At 41.7% G+C, this 19,814-nt stretch overlaps 1 protein-coding gene across 1 annotated transcript; it reads right to left on the bottom strand.

Moving 5' to 3' along the window:
• Window positions 1-2,827: 2,827 nt before the first annotated feature.
• Window positions 2,828-5,934, bottom strand: LOC131877876 (uncharacterized). The gene is made up of 3 exons (XM_059223697.1): window positions 5,703-5,934; window positions 3,768-4,197; window positions 2,828-3,701 (listed from the first exon to the last, which is right to left on the bottom strand). The coding sequence occupies exons 1-3, from the start codon at window positions 5,918-5,920 to the stop codon at window positions 3,021-3,023; spliced, it is 1,329 nt and encodes a 442-aa protein (XP_059079680.1). The 5' UTR covers window positions 5,921-5,934; the 3' UTR covers window positions 2,828-3,020.
• Between the last annotated feature and the right edge of the window lie 13,880 nt (window positions 5,935-19,814).

The raw sequence follows: 19,814 nt of genomic DNA, 5'->3' as shown, positions 1-19,814 counted from the left end.
GGTTTAAAAGTGTTTGCTTGTCAATCCCCTTTGCACAATTGTACTTAATTTTGACACATTTTGCCCACTTTTGTTCACTTTTGACCACTTTTGTCCACTTTTGTCCACTTTTGTCCACTTTGGACCCTTTGTCCACTTTTGTCCACTTTTGGACACTTTTGGACACTTTTGGACACTTGGTGTCCAAAAGTCACGCTAATTCTCAAAATTGCCCACCCTGCCTCCAACCCTCTTCCTCTTCCCAATCATCCCTTCCTTCCTTTCCGACTCTCAATGTCACTAGTGATCTCTCTTTCAACTAGGTCGGATTGAACAACTCGGTATCGCGAGGAACCAGCATCGGCGGCAACAGCGGATCAGCAAGCGGAGAGGAGGGAATCAACCGGTGTCGGCCTGCTTTCTCAACTGCCATGGACGGGCGAACATGCTGGGAGTGGCTGGTGCGGGACGGTGTCTCAACAAGATCCGAGGACACGCCTTCAACTTCTTATCCAAGTTGTGGGTCACCGAGGAGAAACACGAGAGTTGCTTTCCTGGCAAACAGAGCTTCGTAGTTCATGCCAGGAAGCCCGCTGGGCGTGGTCGGCCCAGCGGTGGGTTGGAGCTCTATATTACCAAACGCTTTGAGCCCACCCTTCTCTCATCCTATCCTTATCACATAGCCGTGGACGCCCAAGGCTTCACCATCACAGGCGTTTACTATCAGCCCACCACGGATTATGATGATCTCGTCTCAGACCTCACATCCATCCTTCAGAAGGTGAGGAATCCGGAGAAAACTGATTTCAACATCCGACCTGACTCGAGTGAATTCTCCGAGCTCGCCCAGATCCTGAGCCAATGGAGAATCACTCACGCTACGACCCGGGAGTCCTAACACACACCTACTCCTGGGGCGCCTCTGTGCTTGACCACATTTTGATATCAGAAAATATTCCATCTCCGGCCAGTTTCGTCCATCCACTGGGTTGAGTTTTCCGCTAGGTTGAGTTACACGGTCACCCTATTAAACACCTATTAAACACATAACACTTGGTAATCAAATAAATCTTACCTGAAAATTAAAAAACAATTTTCTGCTTTGTACAATTTCTACTTAAGCCACTGCCCACTGTGGTCATATTTTCTGGTTAAGTGTTGGCTCAAATGGCAAGACTTCTATGTCAAATGTCATGTATGTCATATATTGTCAAAGAGACAAAACTTTTGTGAAATACACATGTCTAAAAGTAGCTCAGATAAAGGTGCTAAATTACTTAAGGTACATTAAAATGTATCAATTTCATAAACGTAGTTAATTAGTATTAAACGTAACATAGTTAAATACTGACCTACAATTTCATAAACTTCTATTTTGCAGATGCTTAGTTATTCCGACTTGAAAGTTGCGTTTTACACCTTAAGAGATCGAAAAATGAACTAATTATATTTCAAGTTATTTATGAGGCATATTATTGTTTTCTTCAAAGATACGGCAAAAATCAATGTTTTTCCACTTTCTTGAAGATTTCTTTAAAAGCTAAAAGTAGCAGAAAATATCACTTGAAACTTACAAATGTTGTAAAATTGCCATTCATTTTAATTAAGGGCCAAAAGCTACACCATCCTATCCTGTTCCTAAAATATTTGAACAATACATGTGACAGTTCAATTTTCAAATTTGTCCTTTTTCGCAAAATTGAATAAAAAAATCGCTAGCGCGTATAAATTCAAAGTCAATAGAATTTTGTTAGAATTTAATATTAAGCAGCTTGATTCATGTAAGTTTTAGCTATTTTAAACACTATTTTCAGGCATTTCTATCTGGTTCAAAGACAATGAAATATTTTCATATTTATTTTGGACAAACAAAGGAATTTCATATTTCTTGGCAATTAATTTAAGATATAACCGGAGCAATCTGTAGTCAAATGTGATGTAGAGGCAATCTTTGAAACCGTGATGTTTTTTCGTGTGCTCAATGGAGTTGGATAAAATTGTAGTTGGAAACAACAACTAATGTTACACCCAACATCTATTGATTACGTTTTTTTTTAAATATTATGTTTTTGTAGGTTTTAGGCGGATGAATAGACCAATAATCTGAGGTATTTTCCGAGAGTGTATTTTACAAAAGTTGTTTCTTTTGTTTCACTAACAACACAATTTTTTAGCAGAATTCTTGGCATTTGCACAAAAAACTTTATCAGTGTTGTGGGTACCACACTGTTCCTGAGTTTGCCTTTCAGGTATGGTGTTGAGACGGTTCTCTCCACGATTAATTAAATTACTCGCCCCGTATGATTTGGTCACCTTGTTATTATAATTAAGCCAGTTCTATGTCCAGTTGGACTCCCTGAGAAAAGAAAACGAGTTAAGTAGGAGAGAGCAAGAAAAAAGACGCCATTGATGTTACAAGTGAGCCAGGATCAAGAGTGGCAGTTTTGTTCAAGGAAGCAAGGGAAGAAGGGTAATACAGTCCACGAACATCAGAAGGATCCGGATATCCATCAGAGCAAGTCTGACGCAGTCCTCAGTGCAACGGGTAAGGATTGCCCGGGAGAGACGTCGATTTCACGTGCTCGTTTATGGAGTCTCCCGAATTTTGGAGACATTGAAGTTCGAGCGAGTTTTGCGTGTATTTACATGTATAGCTCTGCCATATAAAGTCATAATGAATAGGATAAGTCTCAGGTTATTGGTGTTGCAAACAACATTTTCAACCCCAAGAAATGCTGAACCGTTGACTTACAGCACAGGCAGGAAAAGGTCAGCTCGGTTGTGCCATCACATGCCTCTTCTTGTATATAAGCTTGAAACTGTGGCCATTTTAAGAAACATTTCACGCAAAATCGTTTCGGGACACCAAGATTTGTTCAAATCGTTCAAATCCCTCGCCATGTTTCAATCCTTAACCACGAAACCTTTGAAGCACACATTCCAAAAGGAAACACTGAATATCAGGATTGTGCTAAAATATCTCTGTAGTCTTTCAAGACCTACTGACCGCTTCCATTCCAAATTTTGATTTGAGCATTTGCTTACATCCAAACCTTTATTTTCTCTGGGGCATTTTTCACGTGAAGGAGTTCCAACATAAACACTGCACAAGCCAAACTGAGTCCGGCCAATAAGTAAATGAACGTGATACGGAAATGCTTCCATCCTAAAGGCTCATTCAGGGGTGTATTTTCCCCTTCATAGCAGAATTTGTCTGGCCCAAGTACCATATCCAAATTCAATTTGCAATCCTTGTCCATTTTAATGGGTGAGAAGATACCGTTGGACAAAACATTGACATTACTATCGTATTGACCGGCCAGACCATATGCGTCGATCCACATCAGCCGCAGGTTGATTTCTTCCGCATGCACTAGACCCTTTCTCATTGGAAAGGTACTGGGCAAACTGAAGATTCGCTCAGCTGAGTACAGGAATTGACTTGGATGAAATGTGCAAGATTCATTCGCATTGGCCTCCATCATAAATTCCTGGAAGTTGCCCTCATCTTCGATCATGACGTGTGTCCCATCCTTGACTTTGGTTAAGAGCTCTGCATAATCCACGTCGTATTCGCCAAAGTACTCGATTCGTGATTGGAACACGTCCCAGTTATGAAGCTGGTTCAATGCGTGGTCAACGTAGGAATCCTCACGGAGCAAGATCTTCAAATCTGGGCGCGTCTCTAGGTCATGAAGATTGTCGATTTTTTGCCAGTGCACCTGATAATTAAAGCGATCCTTTAGGAAATTTGTTCTGTAATCCTTGAGTCAAAAGGTCTTCCCTACCTTGGCCATGAGCTTGGAGATGAAGATACTTGAATGCATCAATTGGAAAATGAGACAGAATAAGATCAGGATGGTCCAAGCCATTTGTCCAGAATAACCATTGACGGAAAATCGGTTTGGAAACCCTTGGGCAACAACATGGCTGAAGCAACGGAGGCAAATATTGCTTAGATGGTTTCCCAAGGCCCTTGGGTTCAATTGGTTCTTTAGCAAGAGATTGGAGGCGATGACGATCAAAGTTAAGCAAGCCAGAACCAGAAAAGACAAAAAGTAAGAAAGTCCATCAAAAACACCTCCCAGGATCTCTCCGGAGACTCCATGAGAGGCTTTTGAGACGATGTAGGTAGTGGCAAAATCAATGGCATGCGAAAAGTCGATGAATTGGTGGCGTTCGTATGAAACCCCAAAATAGCTCAGAATGATGTCAGCCCTAGAAGACAGATTCGTGCTCGGATGTCCATGTTGTTTTGGTACACACTTTGATGCAAAGAAATTTTTTTCTTTGCAAAAAAAGAAAAAAAGATCTATAGCAAAGGGACATTTTTGCATCGTTTTAAGCATTCACTTCGGTCAAAATGGTCATCAAACAATGCCAGTTTTGGGCACAAAATATGAGTTAGGAGCGCAGGGAGGTTAAAGCTATGAAACAAAAACTACCATATAAAGTTCGATCTTTTTACCCACCAAGGGCCAGCTACATTGTGTTTGAAGGATATAATGTTGAAACGAGCTACTTTATTACTCTCTCTCATCTACTTGATACCTGAGTGGATCAAACCAATAAGTAAATATTATGGAAGCGACTTTGCTTTAAATGTCACAATTTTCAAGGTTTATCCTATTCATACATTTTGAAAAAACTGACTCGATTTGGAAGAATGTTTTCTCCTGCAGCCACGCAAATTGTCCGATATTCCAATCTGGGACTTAGTCACATGCCTCTCCCGGTCATACTGTCTTTAAGATGTATCGGTCAACTTCTTCAAACGTTCCTAAAGTTAGTATTTTGACCCAAGCATGACATCTTGTGCTTTCGCAAAGTGTTCTGGCCTCGTCTATTGAATTAGCATAACCAGGTCAATCGATGTACTTAGTTTCAACCCCGTTGATGCTTGATAAAGGATAAAATCCCTAAAGCGTTATGTTTAGTAGTTCTGTACTCGGACCAACACAAATTTTGGGAGGTCACTGGAGTATTTTTCAATACAGTAAAGGTACTAAAAAACCAAGATACGACGCGTGATATTAGACAACAACTTTTCTAAGGTTTCAAAAAGTCTTTTGTAAGAAATGGAAACTAAACTGAACGGACTAAAGAATATTTTATAAGGATGTTCATGAGTGAAACTGTGACATTTTAATAAATTGCCATGCTACATGAACCATATCTTTAAAGAATAACTGTATTGAAACTCTAATTAAATCCCTCGACTATGATTTATCAAGCCTCTAAAGTACGAGTGACCTCTCAAAATTTGATCGTGACGTCATCTTCCTTTCCTATTTCAATGTTAGTCTTTGTTCTTTTGAACCACAGCCAGCAACACGTAAGGGTTTTCTGATTGTATGTATCTTTCCTCTCTATTTGCCTGATGATAGTAGAGGATAATGGTTTTTGCTTCTTTCCCAGTTTTTCCAGGGACATTTTGAAATCGTGGGTCTTCATCAAGTTCGGAAAACTTCCCACGTAGTATGAGATTTCGCAAGGTGAAATTTGCCGGCCACTAGCGTCAATGAAGTTTTAGAGCGCTCAGTACAAGGGAAAAGCTCAAAAACACACATATGAATATCTTACTCTACTTATCAAGTTTGGAATGTAGTATATCCTCTTGTTGTCGAGAATGGCGGCTAGTTGGTACAAAGTCAAGCATATGTTGGATATTGGGCACCTCAAAAGTAGTAGGTTCAAATCTCGCCCTCCAATGGAAATGTTACCTGTTGTCATGCACGGTTTGAATGGAATAATACGTTTTATTTGATGGAGTGAGGTCAGATACTATGGCAAAATTTGAAAAATAACTCGTCATATCCAGAAACATCCAAATGCCAGGGCCTTTCCACAAGGAGCCATTTTGAAGGCTGTCATATCCTACATTTGGTAAATAACATTGTCCTATCACCCGTAGGACATGATCCTCACCAACTTTGTTCATTTCTTGTTCACGATCGAATCTGCACTAGGAGACAAACACATCAATTTTCCTACTTTATAGGCTTTTTAAGCAGTTAAACCCAAATTTAATTGCCTCGTTAAATTTTGATGTATGCGATGTAGTAGTTGAATGTTGCATCAAGGACAAATGAAATACCTTTGTAAGTCTGAAAAAATGTCAAAAAAGACGGGATGGATTCAAAGTAATAATGGCCTCTTTTTATATATGTCTTTTGTCTGAAAACAGTTACAGAGATTTTACAATTTTGAAGGTCCAAATGATATTTTTGTGCCACCAACCGCTTTGCAGCAGAAATTTCCGTGGCTTATTCACTACACTCTCATGTATTCATTCAAAGTTTGTGCGGAAAGTAGTCAGGTATATTAGCAGAGAGCCTATAAAGTGCTTTGGGTCCATGCTCTAGTTATAGTAGAACCTGTTTCTCTATACACCTTGGTAGAACCAAGGAATACTAGAAGCTTTAGTGTCCCTTGGTAGAACCAAAAATCGGCGTCAGATGGCGCCAATTTGAATTTCCCATTTTTATCTTTACTCCTGTTGTCGTGTAGGCGACAAAACTTTTTAAGTTCAACGCTGGATTTGGAGTTAGTTTGGTATTATGATCTCCAATGCTTCCAGGCACATGACTAAACATGGTTTTCAAGAATATTTTGGGCATAGAAGAAGCCATCACTCTAACTGAACCTTCCATTGAAGTCTCTCATAAACATGCTCCACATTACTTTGTCAATCTATTCGACATTTATTTCTCTTAGATCTAGCGCCTTTTAGCTTTGGTTTGCTCGTTTAGCTCCAAAATGGGCTTTCCCAGAGGCGCTCTTGGTACTTTTTGATTACGCCCTTAGTGATTTGTGCATTTTAAAGTGATATTCGTGCTCTCAAAGATCAGTTTTGTCTTTTTTTTGTGCGGACTTCCTTACCGCCACCGGGATTGGAATCCCAGCAGTTCAAGACGAGAAGATTATTTATTATACTTGACTTTTATTTATATATATTATTTGATCGACCAACGAATTGGAGTTGGCTGATCTGGCTAATCCTTGAATATAAGGTTGATCCGGAATATTAGTCAAAAACTTGTCCAAGTCTGACTTAAATCTGGCTGCTGGATCAACCCCTACATAAACCCTACGAATATTTGAGGGCAACAAATTGAACAATGAAGGAGCCCGAAAAAGAAGAGAGTTGGACTTCATTGTTTTAACTAGTCTGGATTCTCGAGGGCTTGAAGGTGCTTTCAAAACGCACATTAAGCCTCTACGGTCACTACAATTGACCCTAAATCCTGGGTTGGGACAAAGCTCATGAATGCTTTTGAAAACGTACAATATCAGATACCTTTCGCACCTTCTCTGAGTACTGTACAATCCCAACCTTTCTAACCTCTCCCAATACGAGAGCTCTCTCATATCTTCAATGTTCCTAGTAAAACATCTTTGGACCTGCTCGAGCTTTTGCAAACCTGCTGAACTAATTGGAGCCCAAATGGGAGAGGCATATTCAAGATGCGGCTGAACAATCGACTTGTACAGAGTTAGCATCGTGACACTATCTCTGGACTTAAACGTGCGATATATCCAACCACATGTTTGAAAAGCCTTACCAACTTTCAACTGGATATGCTCATCGAACTTTCCATTATCTTGGAGGACTACACCTAAATCCTTCATGGATGAGACCTGCTCAATGTCCTTACCTTCATCATCTAATAGTGGAGTGTCTAATGGCGTCGACCCAAAGGTCATTGAACGGAATTTCATTCCATTCAAGGCCATGTTACTCGCAGCAACCCAGGAATAAATTTGGTCTAGGACCTTTGCCAGACAACCAGAATCCTGACCATTCCTACCAACTACCAATTTTGTATCATCAGCATAAGAAGAGATACTGACATTACTACTACCAAGCTTCTGAAGCGGAGCAATGAAGATGATGAAAAGGAGAGGACCCAAAATGGAGCCCTGAGGGACACCCGACTTGACATCATGTATGTCACTAAGGGATCCCTCAACCTTAACTAATTGTTTCCTACCACAAATGAAACTTCTTAGCCAATTGAGAACCTTGCCTTGGATCCCAATCTCATGGAGCCTGTTAACTAAAAGGCCATGATCTACCTTGTCAAAGGCCTTGGCAAAGTCGAGATAAACTACATCGACTGATTCATGGCTCTCCAGTCCCTCAATAACCTGCTCTATATGCTCAATCAGTTGGGTAACCGTGCTAAAATGTGCTCGGAACCCATGCTGGCTAGGAGGAAGGACTTCATGGATATCAAGAAATTCAACAAGTTTGAACTTCATGATCTTCTCAAACACCTTCACAATATTCGAAGTGAGAGAAATTGGCCTGTAGTTACTGGGGAGTGACTTATCTCCCCCTTTGAAAATTGGAACAACATGAGCTACCTTCAGAGAAGAGGGGAACTTGCCCTGGTCCAAGATGCAACGCATCAAGTACGAGAAAACAGGAGCAAGAACCTGTGAGCATCTCATCAGAAACTGAGATGTCACTCCATCAGGGCCAGGGGAGCTCGAGAGTCTCAAGTCCCTGATGGCCTCTAAAGCATCCTGATCTGTGACTACAAGATCATCTAAATGCTCAGCTTGACAAGCCTTGCCAGTCCCAACAAACTCATCAATAGAGCAATGGACTGTTGCTCCTAAACTCAGTGGAGTTGAAAACACACTAGAGAACTGATCTCCAAGTATGTTGGCCATAGCCCCTACATTGTCTATGGCTTCCCCATCGACCTCAAAAGGCCCTACAGGGTGTTTGATCTTTCTCTTAGAGTTTGCATAAGTGAAAAACGCCTTCGGATTCGACCTCACCTCTTGAACAACTCTGCTTTCCTTGTTCAACTGATCTGTCTCAATGGAGGCCTTAATTCTACCTTGGATTAAATCCAACTTTCTTTGAAGGCTAGCCACAACTACTGGATTCAAAGTGCTCTGGAGCCTTTTTGCTAGTTTGCAACTCTTTTTGAACAAATTCTTCCTATACTTCGGAATTTTAGAATGTGCCCCGCCCTGTGAAACACATTCAGAGATTGCTAGACTGGAACAGACGTCCTCGAAAACTAGAATCATTTTGTCTAAGGCTACATCTATGGACGATTCCTTTTTCAGCATTGAAATGAGATCAAGCTCCCCTAACCTTTCTATAATCAACGGCCAATGTTCATCTTTGAACTTGAACTTAGCCAGACCGACCTTTTTGGCCGGTCTTACTCTAGAGCACGCCGGCTTTTGAGTAATGGTCGACCCTATCTCGAGAACATGATGATCTGACAGATTACTAGGTGTCACATGGACATACTGGATCAGATCAGGGTCATTGGAAAAAAACAAGTCAAGAACGCTATTCGCTCTGGTGGCTACACCAACATGCTGAGAGAGATTGCGCAAGATCGCAAATTCCTCCAGCTTTTCGAACGACTGAGACGTCGATTTCGAAATGGGAATATACCCATCTGGACTAGCCTCCCACTCTACAACGCTAGCCGGAAAATTGAAGTCCCCTACAAAGAAAACCTTTGAGCAAACTGACTGGTCCAACTCATTTCCTATGAATTTGAGAGCTGACAAGAACGAGCTTACTGAACAAGAGGGGGGCCTATATATTGTCACAATGGACAGATCAAGACCTTGAAGATGACAAACTAAGACCTCTACTTCTCCATTAGACATTTTTACATGACTAGTGTGCAGGTCATTTCTAACATATAGACATACGCCCCCATGCGGAAAAATGGGATTGTCAGGGCGTACTCTATCACATCGAACTAAATTGAAACCAACCATGGCCAGCTCTTCATCTAAGACCCCTGGTCGAAGCCAGGTTTCTGTCATGGAAATGAACGAGACCTGCCTATCTAAAGCTAGTTCCTCAAGAACCTTGATCTTTGTGCTATCTTTTTTGGAAATAAGACAATGCACATTCAAATAAAGCCCTTTTATGGGCAGATAGCCCTTCGATGGACTAGAGCTATCAAATCTTTGACTAGGCTCTCTAACCTTAAAAAATCCTGTTTTTGGACAAAACTAATCTTAGGTGGAGGATAAGAGAACCTTTGAGGAGAGGGTAAAAGGGGAGGAGAAGAGGGAGAAGGAACTCTGGCCGCCACCTGAGCATACGATCTAAAAGATGCGTGGGGCTCATGGCGACCAGAGGGGGGCTTAGGGCTACAAAGTTTGGGCAGAAGAGAGGTTAAAGGAATTGAGGGTGAGGTTGTAGGAGAGGGAGGGGAACAAGGGGAGGGAAATAGGGAAGGAGAGAGGAAAGGGGTGGGGTAAGTCTGTTGAGAGACTTGACAATGAGGTTGAGACAACTGCTGTCTCTTCCTCCTAGTGCCCCTGAGATGGGCCTTTGTGCATTTGAAATTGAGGCATACCTTGTGCCTCAAAGATCTCATGCACATAAATGGGTGGAAAAAGCTACACCCCTGCTTGGAACAGCCCTTCTCATTGAATTTGAGAAGGCCAAACTCTCTAAGTTTGGGACACCATTCTGGGTGAGCCAGTTTACACCCTTTGCCTGCCTTTTTGCATCTCTGTCGTTTATGGACATCGCAAATTTCGATAGCATTCTCTACTATGCTCTCTTTGACCTCTATGACCTCTTTGACTACAAGGGGCGTTTGAATCAGATCAAGAGTGTCAGTGCCTGTGTCCCTTTTGCCTACACTTGACTGGCTCATCCCACAGTCAAGTAGTGGCTGGGTGTGACCAACCCAAGCTATTAAAGCTTCCATAATGAAAGGCTTATTGATAGAGGACGGAGTTTTCCCATCCAAAACCAGCTCAAGACAATTCCTAGCCCCTTCAGAAAGTCCCTTCAGCAAAGCTTCCATAGTTATTGAAAGCAAGGGTATTTAAGGGATCCTAATTGAAAATACTTGAAATACTTTTAATACGTTTTTTGGAAAATATTTTTTTTTCATTATTATTTTCCGACTTATTTTTTCCCAATAGATTGAGGCACGGACTTCTAGAAATATGGACTGCGTACGAGCTTCCCGGCAAATCGGCCAGCTCTTGGTCAGAGCCACTCTGAGCCACTTTTCGAATTAAAGTAATAAAATAAGAAACGTAGATCTCTTCAATTAACGGTAGGTCAATTTTTTATCATTTACATGCAAAGTCGATCGTTTCAAAGTTATGTTGTCAAAAGCTTATGTAGCTGACCAAGAGCGGGCCGAAAATTCAAATTTTATGCAGTGTTTACTACGTAGCTTTGGACATATCTCCTGGGTTCCTTGAGCAAAGGTTTGGTCTCAAACTTGGCCAAGTTCATCTATTTTAACCAGATCTTGTGGTCGGATGTGGTGCTTATTTGGAATAAAGTGAACGGTTTTGAAGATGAGAAATTTTGCTACGGTTCGCAATCCACATCTTTAGGAGTCCATGGTTCAATCAAACACAATCGTGGGGTCTCTACCCAACAATAAAAATCCGTCGATTAAGCCAGAGTATTGACAGAAAGAGTAGAGTTGTAAGAGACATGACTTTAAATTACGTATTGCAGACAAAAATGCCCAACACTTTATGTCCTTCATAAAAGCCTTGTTGCCGTGATCCTTCATGACAGTAATTATTGGGAGAGTCGGAGTTGTTTGTATGGTTCGGTCTCTTCAATTTTGAATTACTGCCCAAGCTAGGACAAGCAAAGATGAGCGGCTACCAAAGCTATTCATTCAGGTACATGGGCTTTCCTCGTGCACTGGCGAGTCAGCAAAATAACGACATTAATCGACGGGAAACGACGTTAAAAAAGCGTTAAAAAAGCTGAACTTGTTTTAGCTCATTTTATATCTCTGTCTAGCTATTATTTCTGCGCTCCTGTCTCCAAGTGAAGCAATTAATGATATGAGAAAGAGGATGTAATATGGAGGGCTCTGTGGAATATAAGACTTTTCAATTATTATGATCAAAGTTTGCCTGAGCGAGCTTGATACTCTTTGCGACCCTGAGAGGACAAGAAGATCCAAACAGATGAAATTTGTTGACCAGATTTTCCCTTATAGGACTTCAATAGTGTCTTTGAACCGTGTAATACATCTGACCACTATATTTTTTGCACCATTTGAAATCATCGATCTCAATCGTTTTTCGTTCCAAATTTCGCTAATGGTGCGTCTACACGACAAATAATTCGGCAAGTAATTAGCCATTTGACAAACATTGTTTGGGGTTTCACAAGCATTTCACAAACATGTCTCGATTTGAACATGTTAAAAGATTGTTTGCCAAAGAGCAAATATTTCATGGACAACAGCATCCTCCCCAGCCCTCCCAACCAAGGTGTCCATTTTCAGCCAGGTCAGAACTTAACTCATCCGATCCAGGATGGTTTATAACAAAGAAAAATTTATTGATTGTGGTTCATTTTGACACAGGATAACCCCAACTTGGAGTAGGAAGGGGCCTGGAATTGTCAATAAGTGTTCAGAGTCATCAGATGTCATCCCATCCCTCTTAATTCAATAGCCACACTTCCATCTCCAATCGAGGATTGAATGATGATCGCTCGATCAACCAACCAACACCTATCTCGGGAATCTGGATTCATTCCTCCTGTCCAGAACGTGGAAGTGTCGACCCCAGTAAACCCACCCACCCTGGGCCTTTCCTCGGGCTCAGCCCGGTCATGGACCCGGACCCGGCCATGGTCCCGGCCCCTTCTTTTACATCCGTTTGTGAGCAAGCCTTAAGCAAACCAACCCAAAGCTAAGTGGATGGATGGATTCCTTGACCTTGTCCAAAGAAGACTGATCCAATTGAAGTTCCGATTGAGAACAGAATCATCGGCCCATACCTAGAGTTTCTTGGCCGGTTATGAGTCAGCCCTCGGCCGACACACACGGCCATGATCGGTCCTCTAGGTACATACACCCTTGAGACCCCAGCATCCAGACCAGCCAGCCACTTTTGGCTGCTCTTTCGTCCATTTCCCGCCCACCCATTTTCGCCATGAAAGCCAGATCAGTCGGATCTCAACGGACCGAGTCCTACCCACCGACTCATTACTTTAAAGCTACCCATGACCATCACCTTCCCTATCCAATGCCGTCGGGTCTTGTAGGCAGGTACTTATTTGTTCTATAAAACTCAACTCTTTTTAGTCCATGCCATCTGTAATGTTAACTGTATATCCAAATTGTCTTTATCATGTTTAAAGCTCTTACTATATTTGTATTTACGTTTCTGACATGACCTTTGCACTGTATATCATTGTCATATTTCGACCCGTACTCGGCTATTAAATAGTTTATGATACTCTTGGAGAACTGTTGTCCATTTATTCACGATTATAATGAGTTAGAAAATTGGTCGGGTTTTCGTTGCCAAACAATTGGTTTATGAGTTTTAGTCAAAATGAATTTCGAAAACCTTTCGAAAAGCAATTTTTTTATTAAAAGTGAATCATCAGGTGGCTTATGGTATAGTTCATAGAACGGGGCAAAACATGCCTTCAAGTAGTAATCGGTTCCAGCCAACATATGACTGCACAGGTTGAAATTGGCAAAATAAAGGACCTTTTTGGAAAGCCAAACATTCTCATCATGATAGTACCCATTGGTGTTTTTTTCAAATTTCATTCCTCAGTTTCCCTATGTTCATTATACTAATCATCTTGTTTACCGTGCATAACATAAATATTGAATGAAAGACCCATCGGGAAATGATACAATCACTTGCAAGTTCATCTGATTAGAAATCTAAATCAAAATATTTGTCAAACCGTTTTGATCGGTTAGTTTCACGTGTAGACGGCTCAGAGATGAACTGTTTGTCAAATACCAAACATTTCCGAAATAAGTAGGCAAACTTTGTGACAGAATGTTTCTCGTGTAGACGCACCATAACTGATTCTTAAAATAACTGAATCTAGTGACAATATGGATGGATGAATCGAATGATGCCAATGAATAAAAAAGATATTTACAAAGCTTCTTATAAACATAACACATCCCAGAATTACCTGTTGTCATGAACGGTTTGGATTGAGTAGTAAGTTTCGTTTGATGGAGTAAGCTCAGAAACGATTTCAAAGTCAGAAAAGTAGCTCTTCATGTCCAAGATCCTCCAAATCCCGGGACCTTTCCAGAAAGATCCATTCGAAAGCCGATCATATCCAACATTTGGCAAATAGCATTGCCCTATCACTCTCAGAGTATAATTCACTTCTAAGCTACTCATGGCCCTGTTAATTCGTTGTAGTTTACAATTCTAATGAAGGTAGTCAGGAGCCTTGATAGGTATACATATATAGAACCCTTTTTCAAACAGTTAGTAGGGTATTTCAAGCTTCAGTTGTCAATTATGTTTTCAAGTGATAATTGACAGACAGAATCTCATTCAGTCCGACAGGCTGGTCAATAGTATTCACATCGTTGCAACTTCCAACAAAGCAGTCAAAAGGTCTAAAGCTGTGTTGAGGAACGAAATGAGTAGAGAGAGCCGGATTGGATTCCGGGAATGGATGTATATTATTGAATCGTGAATGAAGAAGTGATTAGGTTATTGGAGGGGAACAAAAGGTAGAACAATGGCGAGGAAGAGTGAGGGAAGATGAAGAGTAATATGGGCATTTGATAGATGGCGGGTATTGATTAAAAGGCAAGACCTCATAAGCTGTTTTCTGATGTCTGTCATTTGTAACAATTAGAGTCGTCATGTGTCATTTAAATTCATAAGTCCATCGTGGTTGCTTTCTAAGTGGTCTTGCGAACTCAATCGATAGGCAGCAGGAATTTGACGGACCTTGTAACAAGTCAAACTCATGACGATGAATTTAAACTCAGTTAATTAGCCTGATCTGGGGCCTTCGTATTTTTCGCCCACTTGTTGGCTATTTTATGAACATTAATTACTTCAAATAAAAATAGGAACAGAACTTTGTCACATAACCAGTCTACTAAAGTTTCTTACAAACAAAGGAAAATTTCTTTTCAATTGCAATCACTGTGTTCCACTTTGATCCCAGATTTCAAAATGGTAACCAGATGTAATTGTAATTTTTTTTTGCGGACCAGGTGGATGTTTACGGTCAGTTAAGTCATCGAGTCAACCTTTGCTCACATTGGTAATATCCGTCTCAAGATTTCATCGCCAAAGTATGTTTTCTCAGTTTTATGTCCGGTAGTCCCATTTTATTGTCTCCCGTTGCTCTTGATGCCCTGTACGGTTTCTTTCCGTGCTTTTTTTATGACCTCAATCAATTTTTGCGATTAGATTTCTTTGCTTTGGATTGGTCTAATGATTGGTCAAATACATTGGGATGATTACTTTATAAGTCTAGTTTAGCTGCTTCCGGATCTCTTCAATCCATACTTTATAGACCAATAATCTCGGAGACGTCTAGCGAAGTTGTCGGCAAGTACCAATCATATCAAAACGGGAGAATAGTGCATTCTTTCAATCAAGCATAATCAACGTTGGAGGAGTAGACATCTACTGCAGTATGTCCCAAGGATGGTAACCCCAGTTTTGCCTTATGTCTTTACTCAAGTCGACCAATACAAATGTGGTACGAGAGTGGTGCCAATATTCAACATTGGCGCGTTATAAAAAAAGAACATTCATGGTTAGATAGCTAAACAGAGTATGAATCGAGCTTTAAAATTTTGGCTTAGGTTCACAAAGGGGGGCCAAGAGACAGCTCCAAGTCAAGCAGATTGTTCAATTTGCAAAACAAATGTAGATTTGGCCTTTAGGGTTCCGAAGAGCTTTACTAAGACCATACCGGGCTCTAATTTCTTTTGGAATCAGGTTAGGTTCGTGCGAATTTAACAATAAGTTGAAAAGGTCATGAGACTGTGTCGATCCCGCCAAAGGACTCAGCCCAACACTAAGCACAAGTAAGTTGGGTGAAATTCTCAAATTTCATAAAAGCAGCTTATGTAGCGAACATACAAATTGAATTTCATCACATGTTATGGTAAAAACCAAGCTCTCAACGATGTTAGTGCGAAAAATAGACCTTACAGTACACCAGGTGCACGAATTTGTAAAGAATTTCTGGAGGTGTGATAAAGAAACACGATTCTGAGTAAAATGGAAGAGGAAAATGCGTACAAAATACAAACCAAAAGTCTTTTTATTAGCTTTTGCGTCACCTTAAGTTCATAAATGAATTACTCTGTAACCATTCCCATATTCATTAGTGATCTTAATGATCCCTCTATTTCTTCCACACACAATTGTCCCCCTTGCAGGGGGATTTATTTTCCACTCGACATTATCAAGTAACCGTGGGAAGAATTTGCAACAGAAGAATAAGTTTTCCGATGGGAAGCAACGTAGTTTCTTCAGATTGCTACTCTTTTAGTGAGTGAGGATTTAGAAGTCAAAAGTTTCCTTGCCAAAGCTCATTGAGAATAAACCTGCTTGGGTCTTCACTCATGTAGCTAAACCCCGCTGTCTTTTGGAAGATATTGCCAATATAGACTGGAACGCCTGCATGAGAAACCAATATGAAGTAATAAGTAAAAGTGGCACCTTCAAACGAAAAAGCTACTTGGTTGATCAGGCACAATTTAAGAAAAGTTTGGACCCAAACGAGAAATAATTGACCAAGCACATTTGGTCTAGGCTTGGGTGCGAGGATCTTGGCTCATTACCATCTAGGCTGAGTTGACAGTTTTAAAATAAAGGGCCGAGGAAGTTTCAGATTTCGAGTTGAGCTGGGCTTATTTAGTTTATTTTTCCAGCTCTAAGCTGGCCCCAAGTCTGACCTGGCCCCAAGTCTGACCTGGCCCCAAGTCTGACCTGGCCCCAAATCTGAGCTGGCCCCAAATCTGATCTGGCCCCAAATCTGAGCTGGCCTCAAGTCTGAGCTGGCCGCAAGTCTGAGCTGGCCGCAAGTCTGAGCTGGCCCCAAGTGTGAGCTGGCCCCAAGTGTGAGCTGGCCCCAAGTCTGAGCTGGCCCCAAGTCTGAGCTGGCCCCAAGTCTGAGCTGGCACCCAAGTCTGAGCTGGCCCCAAGTCTGAGCTGGCCCCAAGTCTGAGCTGGCCCCAAGTCTGAGCTGGCCCCAAGTCTGAGCTGGCTCCAAGTCTGAGCTGGCCCCAAGTCTGAGCTGGCCCCAAGTCTGAACTGGCTCCAAGTCTGAGCTGGCCCCAAGTCTGACCTGGTCACAAGTCTGAGCTGATCCCAAGTCTGAGCTGGCCTGAAGTGTGAGCTGGCCCCAAGTCTGAGCTGGCCCCAAGTCTGAGCTGGCCCCAAGTCTGAGCTGGCCCCAAGTCTGAGCTGGTCACAAGTCTGAGTTGGCCCCAAGTCCATATGCAAATCCTGGCTCAAACTCACGCTCCAAGTCCAAGCTTTTTTGCCATATGGAAATTACAGCATAAGTTGCTGCCTTTACATCTTAAATGGGTGAACCTGTGATCATTCCCGAGAGTGAGTTAAGAATTGGTGTTGCACATTTGGCTCTGACAACAGAGCAGAAATATCCCGTAATTGGGATACCTTTTGTCAGATGGCAGGCCAAGTCAGAGTGTCCTCTGACACCAAACAAACAAACAAACAGGATAATTCTACCCTCCCTAATTTTAAGTAGGTATTAGCACATTCAATTTTTTTAATCTTCTGTTTATATGCCCAAAGATAAAACGCAAAAGAGCAAAAAATGGTCTTCAAAAATCAAAATGTATATTTTGCAATTTAATGAGCGCCGCCCGAAAATACAAATCTATTAGTTTCACGATCTCAATTAATGCCCCAATATATGATCACAACTTTGTTTAGAAAACTTCATATTTTAAGTGCACATATTGTAGTGCATCAGATCTTTAATTGCTACTCCAGTTTTGATCCTGGGCTCTTTAGTCCGCTTCATGGCGGTATTTAAATGACAACACGAGTTACATTTTTTTTTCTTTTTGGTTTGGTTTTTACGGGCTTTTCTAACCGCTACAGGGAATGTAATCCCCAGTACTATTAAAATGAAAGGTTATAATTCGTCTATTTATTACCTTTCAATCTTTATATGATATTTGGTTTACCAACGAATTTGAGTTGGCAGACCGAGCTTGTCCTTGAATGTAGGGTTGATCTGGAATGCTATCTAAAAATTGGTCCAAGTCTGACTTGAACGAATGTTAGAGGGAAACAAATTAGAAAATGAAGGACCCCAAAAAGGAAGAGAAGTGGACTTCATTGTTCGAACTTGCCTGGATTCTTGAGGACTTGAAGGTGCTCTCAGTACCCATATTAAGCTTCTACGGTCACTAGAATTGACCCTACTTTATGGGGCAAAGTGTTAAAAAATTGATAATGGTTGTGACGACGGAAAATGAATTGTTAAGAATCTTATGTTGATCATTAAAAACCTTTCAAATTAGACATGAATGTTCTTTTATCGGCAATCCAAATAAAAAAAAATAAAAAATAAAATAAAATTAACTTTATTGCAACTCTTGGGCATGTCAGATTGTAGAATGTATTAAACTGTATGCATAAATATCATATGCAAAAATTGATTGAAGGTTAAAAGAATGAATTGGCCAAGGCTGATAAAAAAAGTTGACTGCAAAATGATATCACAATGAGTAGGACTAGAATTGGTTCAGTGTACATGAAAAAAAGTGAAGAGGGGAATTGCAAATGGAACATAAACAGGTGGGTAGATGTAAATGATGAAAATCTTGGTTATTGCAGTAGAGTGGGTGGGCCAGATTGAACAGATCTTTTGTCAGCCCCCGAAGTTGCTGGCATTAGGCTGGGAGCCGGACAAAGGTGCGTGACCGCCAATAATCCGAAGGGATGTAGGGCCAAGGACAAAAAGGTGTTAGTAAGTCCTTGACCGGGAAGGACAACTTGTGTCCGGACATCACCTCCGGAAAGGTTAGGTTCCCAAAACTGTTGGACACTAACCTTGCCAGCCCGATGGTGAGGGGCTCGGTTTCCCTTAGAAAATGCGTCCATGCATTGTTGGCATTTTGGGGCACGCACAGGTATCGTATGAGGAACTTGGTGAAGGTGGCATCAACGGATTGGACCAAGTTGGGAAGCCAAAGATGAAGGCCGTAAAGGAAAAATGGAGTGATGTAGGTCTGGCAGAGTTGAAGAACTATTGGAGTGGGGGAGATTCTTCATAGGAAGTCTATTGCACATGTGTCCAATCCTGGCCCTGGCTTTGACTATTGATGATTTGAGATGGTTGGTAAAGGAGAGTTGAGTGGAGAATGTGAAACCGACAAAAATAAAATTATCGACGATTTCAATCGGACTATGGTGGATAAGGAAAGAGGGAGGCAGAAGTCATGTTCTCGTTGGGAGCGAATTGAGATGACTTGTTTTATTATTTGACTAGAACGGGTTTATATACATGTTGACTAGAATGATAAGTGCGAGCATGAGCAATCACACCATCTCCCTTTTCGGGGGAAAATAATAAAAAGGTAAGTATCTGGGGTCACAGGCCATCTGGGGTCACGGCCAACCATCGGGGTCACGGCCAATCATCGGGGTCACGGCCAATCATCGGGGTTACGGCCAACCATCGGGGTCACGGGCCAGCCATCGGGGTCACGGGCAAACCATCGGGATCACGGGCCAACCATGGGGGTCACGGCCAACCATCGGGGTCAAAATCCGGGCATCTCAGACATAATCCGGGCATCTTGGACATAATTTGGGCATCTCGGACGAAATCCGGGCATCTTGGACAAAATCCGGGCATCTCGGACAAAATCCGGGCATCTCGGAGCCATCCGCACACTGGTGGGGAATCCACGCCCTGGCTGGCATTCCTCATTGGCAGGCACACCAGTGGGCGATCCACACACCAGGAATCCGGGCATCAGGCCCTCACAAGGGGCAACTGGCCTCCACACAGGCAAAACGGAATCGCCTCGTCATCCACACTTCGC

This window comes from Tigriopus californicus, chromosome 3, assembly GCF_007210705.1.
Source record: "Tigriopus californicus strain San Diego chromosome 3, Tcal_SD_v2.1, whole genome shotgun sequence".
NCBI classification, from domain to species: domain Eukaryota; kingdom Metazoa; phylum Arthropoda; class Copepoda; order Harpacticoida; family Harpacticidae; genus Tigriopus; species Tigriopus californicus.
The sequence above is the reverse complement of the archived record's forward strand: the minus strand, read 5'-3'. Positions and strand labels throughout refer to the sequence as shown.

Bases quoted from the DNA above. Each gene is read 5' to 3' on its own strand.
- LOC131877876 (XM_059223697.1), bottom strand. From the start codon at position 5,920: ATGAACAAAGTTGGTGAGGATCATGTCCTACGGGTGATAGGACAATGT. The intron at 4,198-5,702 runs GTAACATTTCCA...TCTGTCTTCTAG, and splicing joins CAAACCGTGCATGACAACAG to GGCTGACATCATTCTGAGCT. The intron at 3,702-3,767 runs GTAGGGAAGACC...TTTAATTATCAG, and splicing joins TCTCCAAGCTCATGGCCAAG to GTGCACTGGCAAAAAATCGA.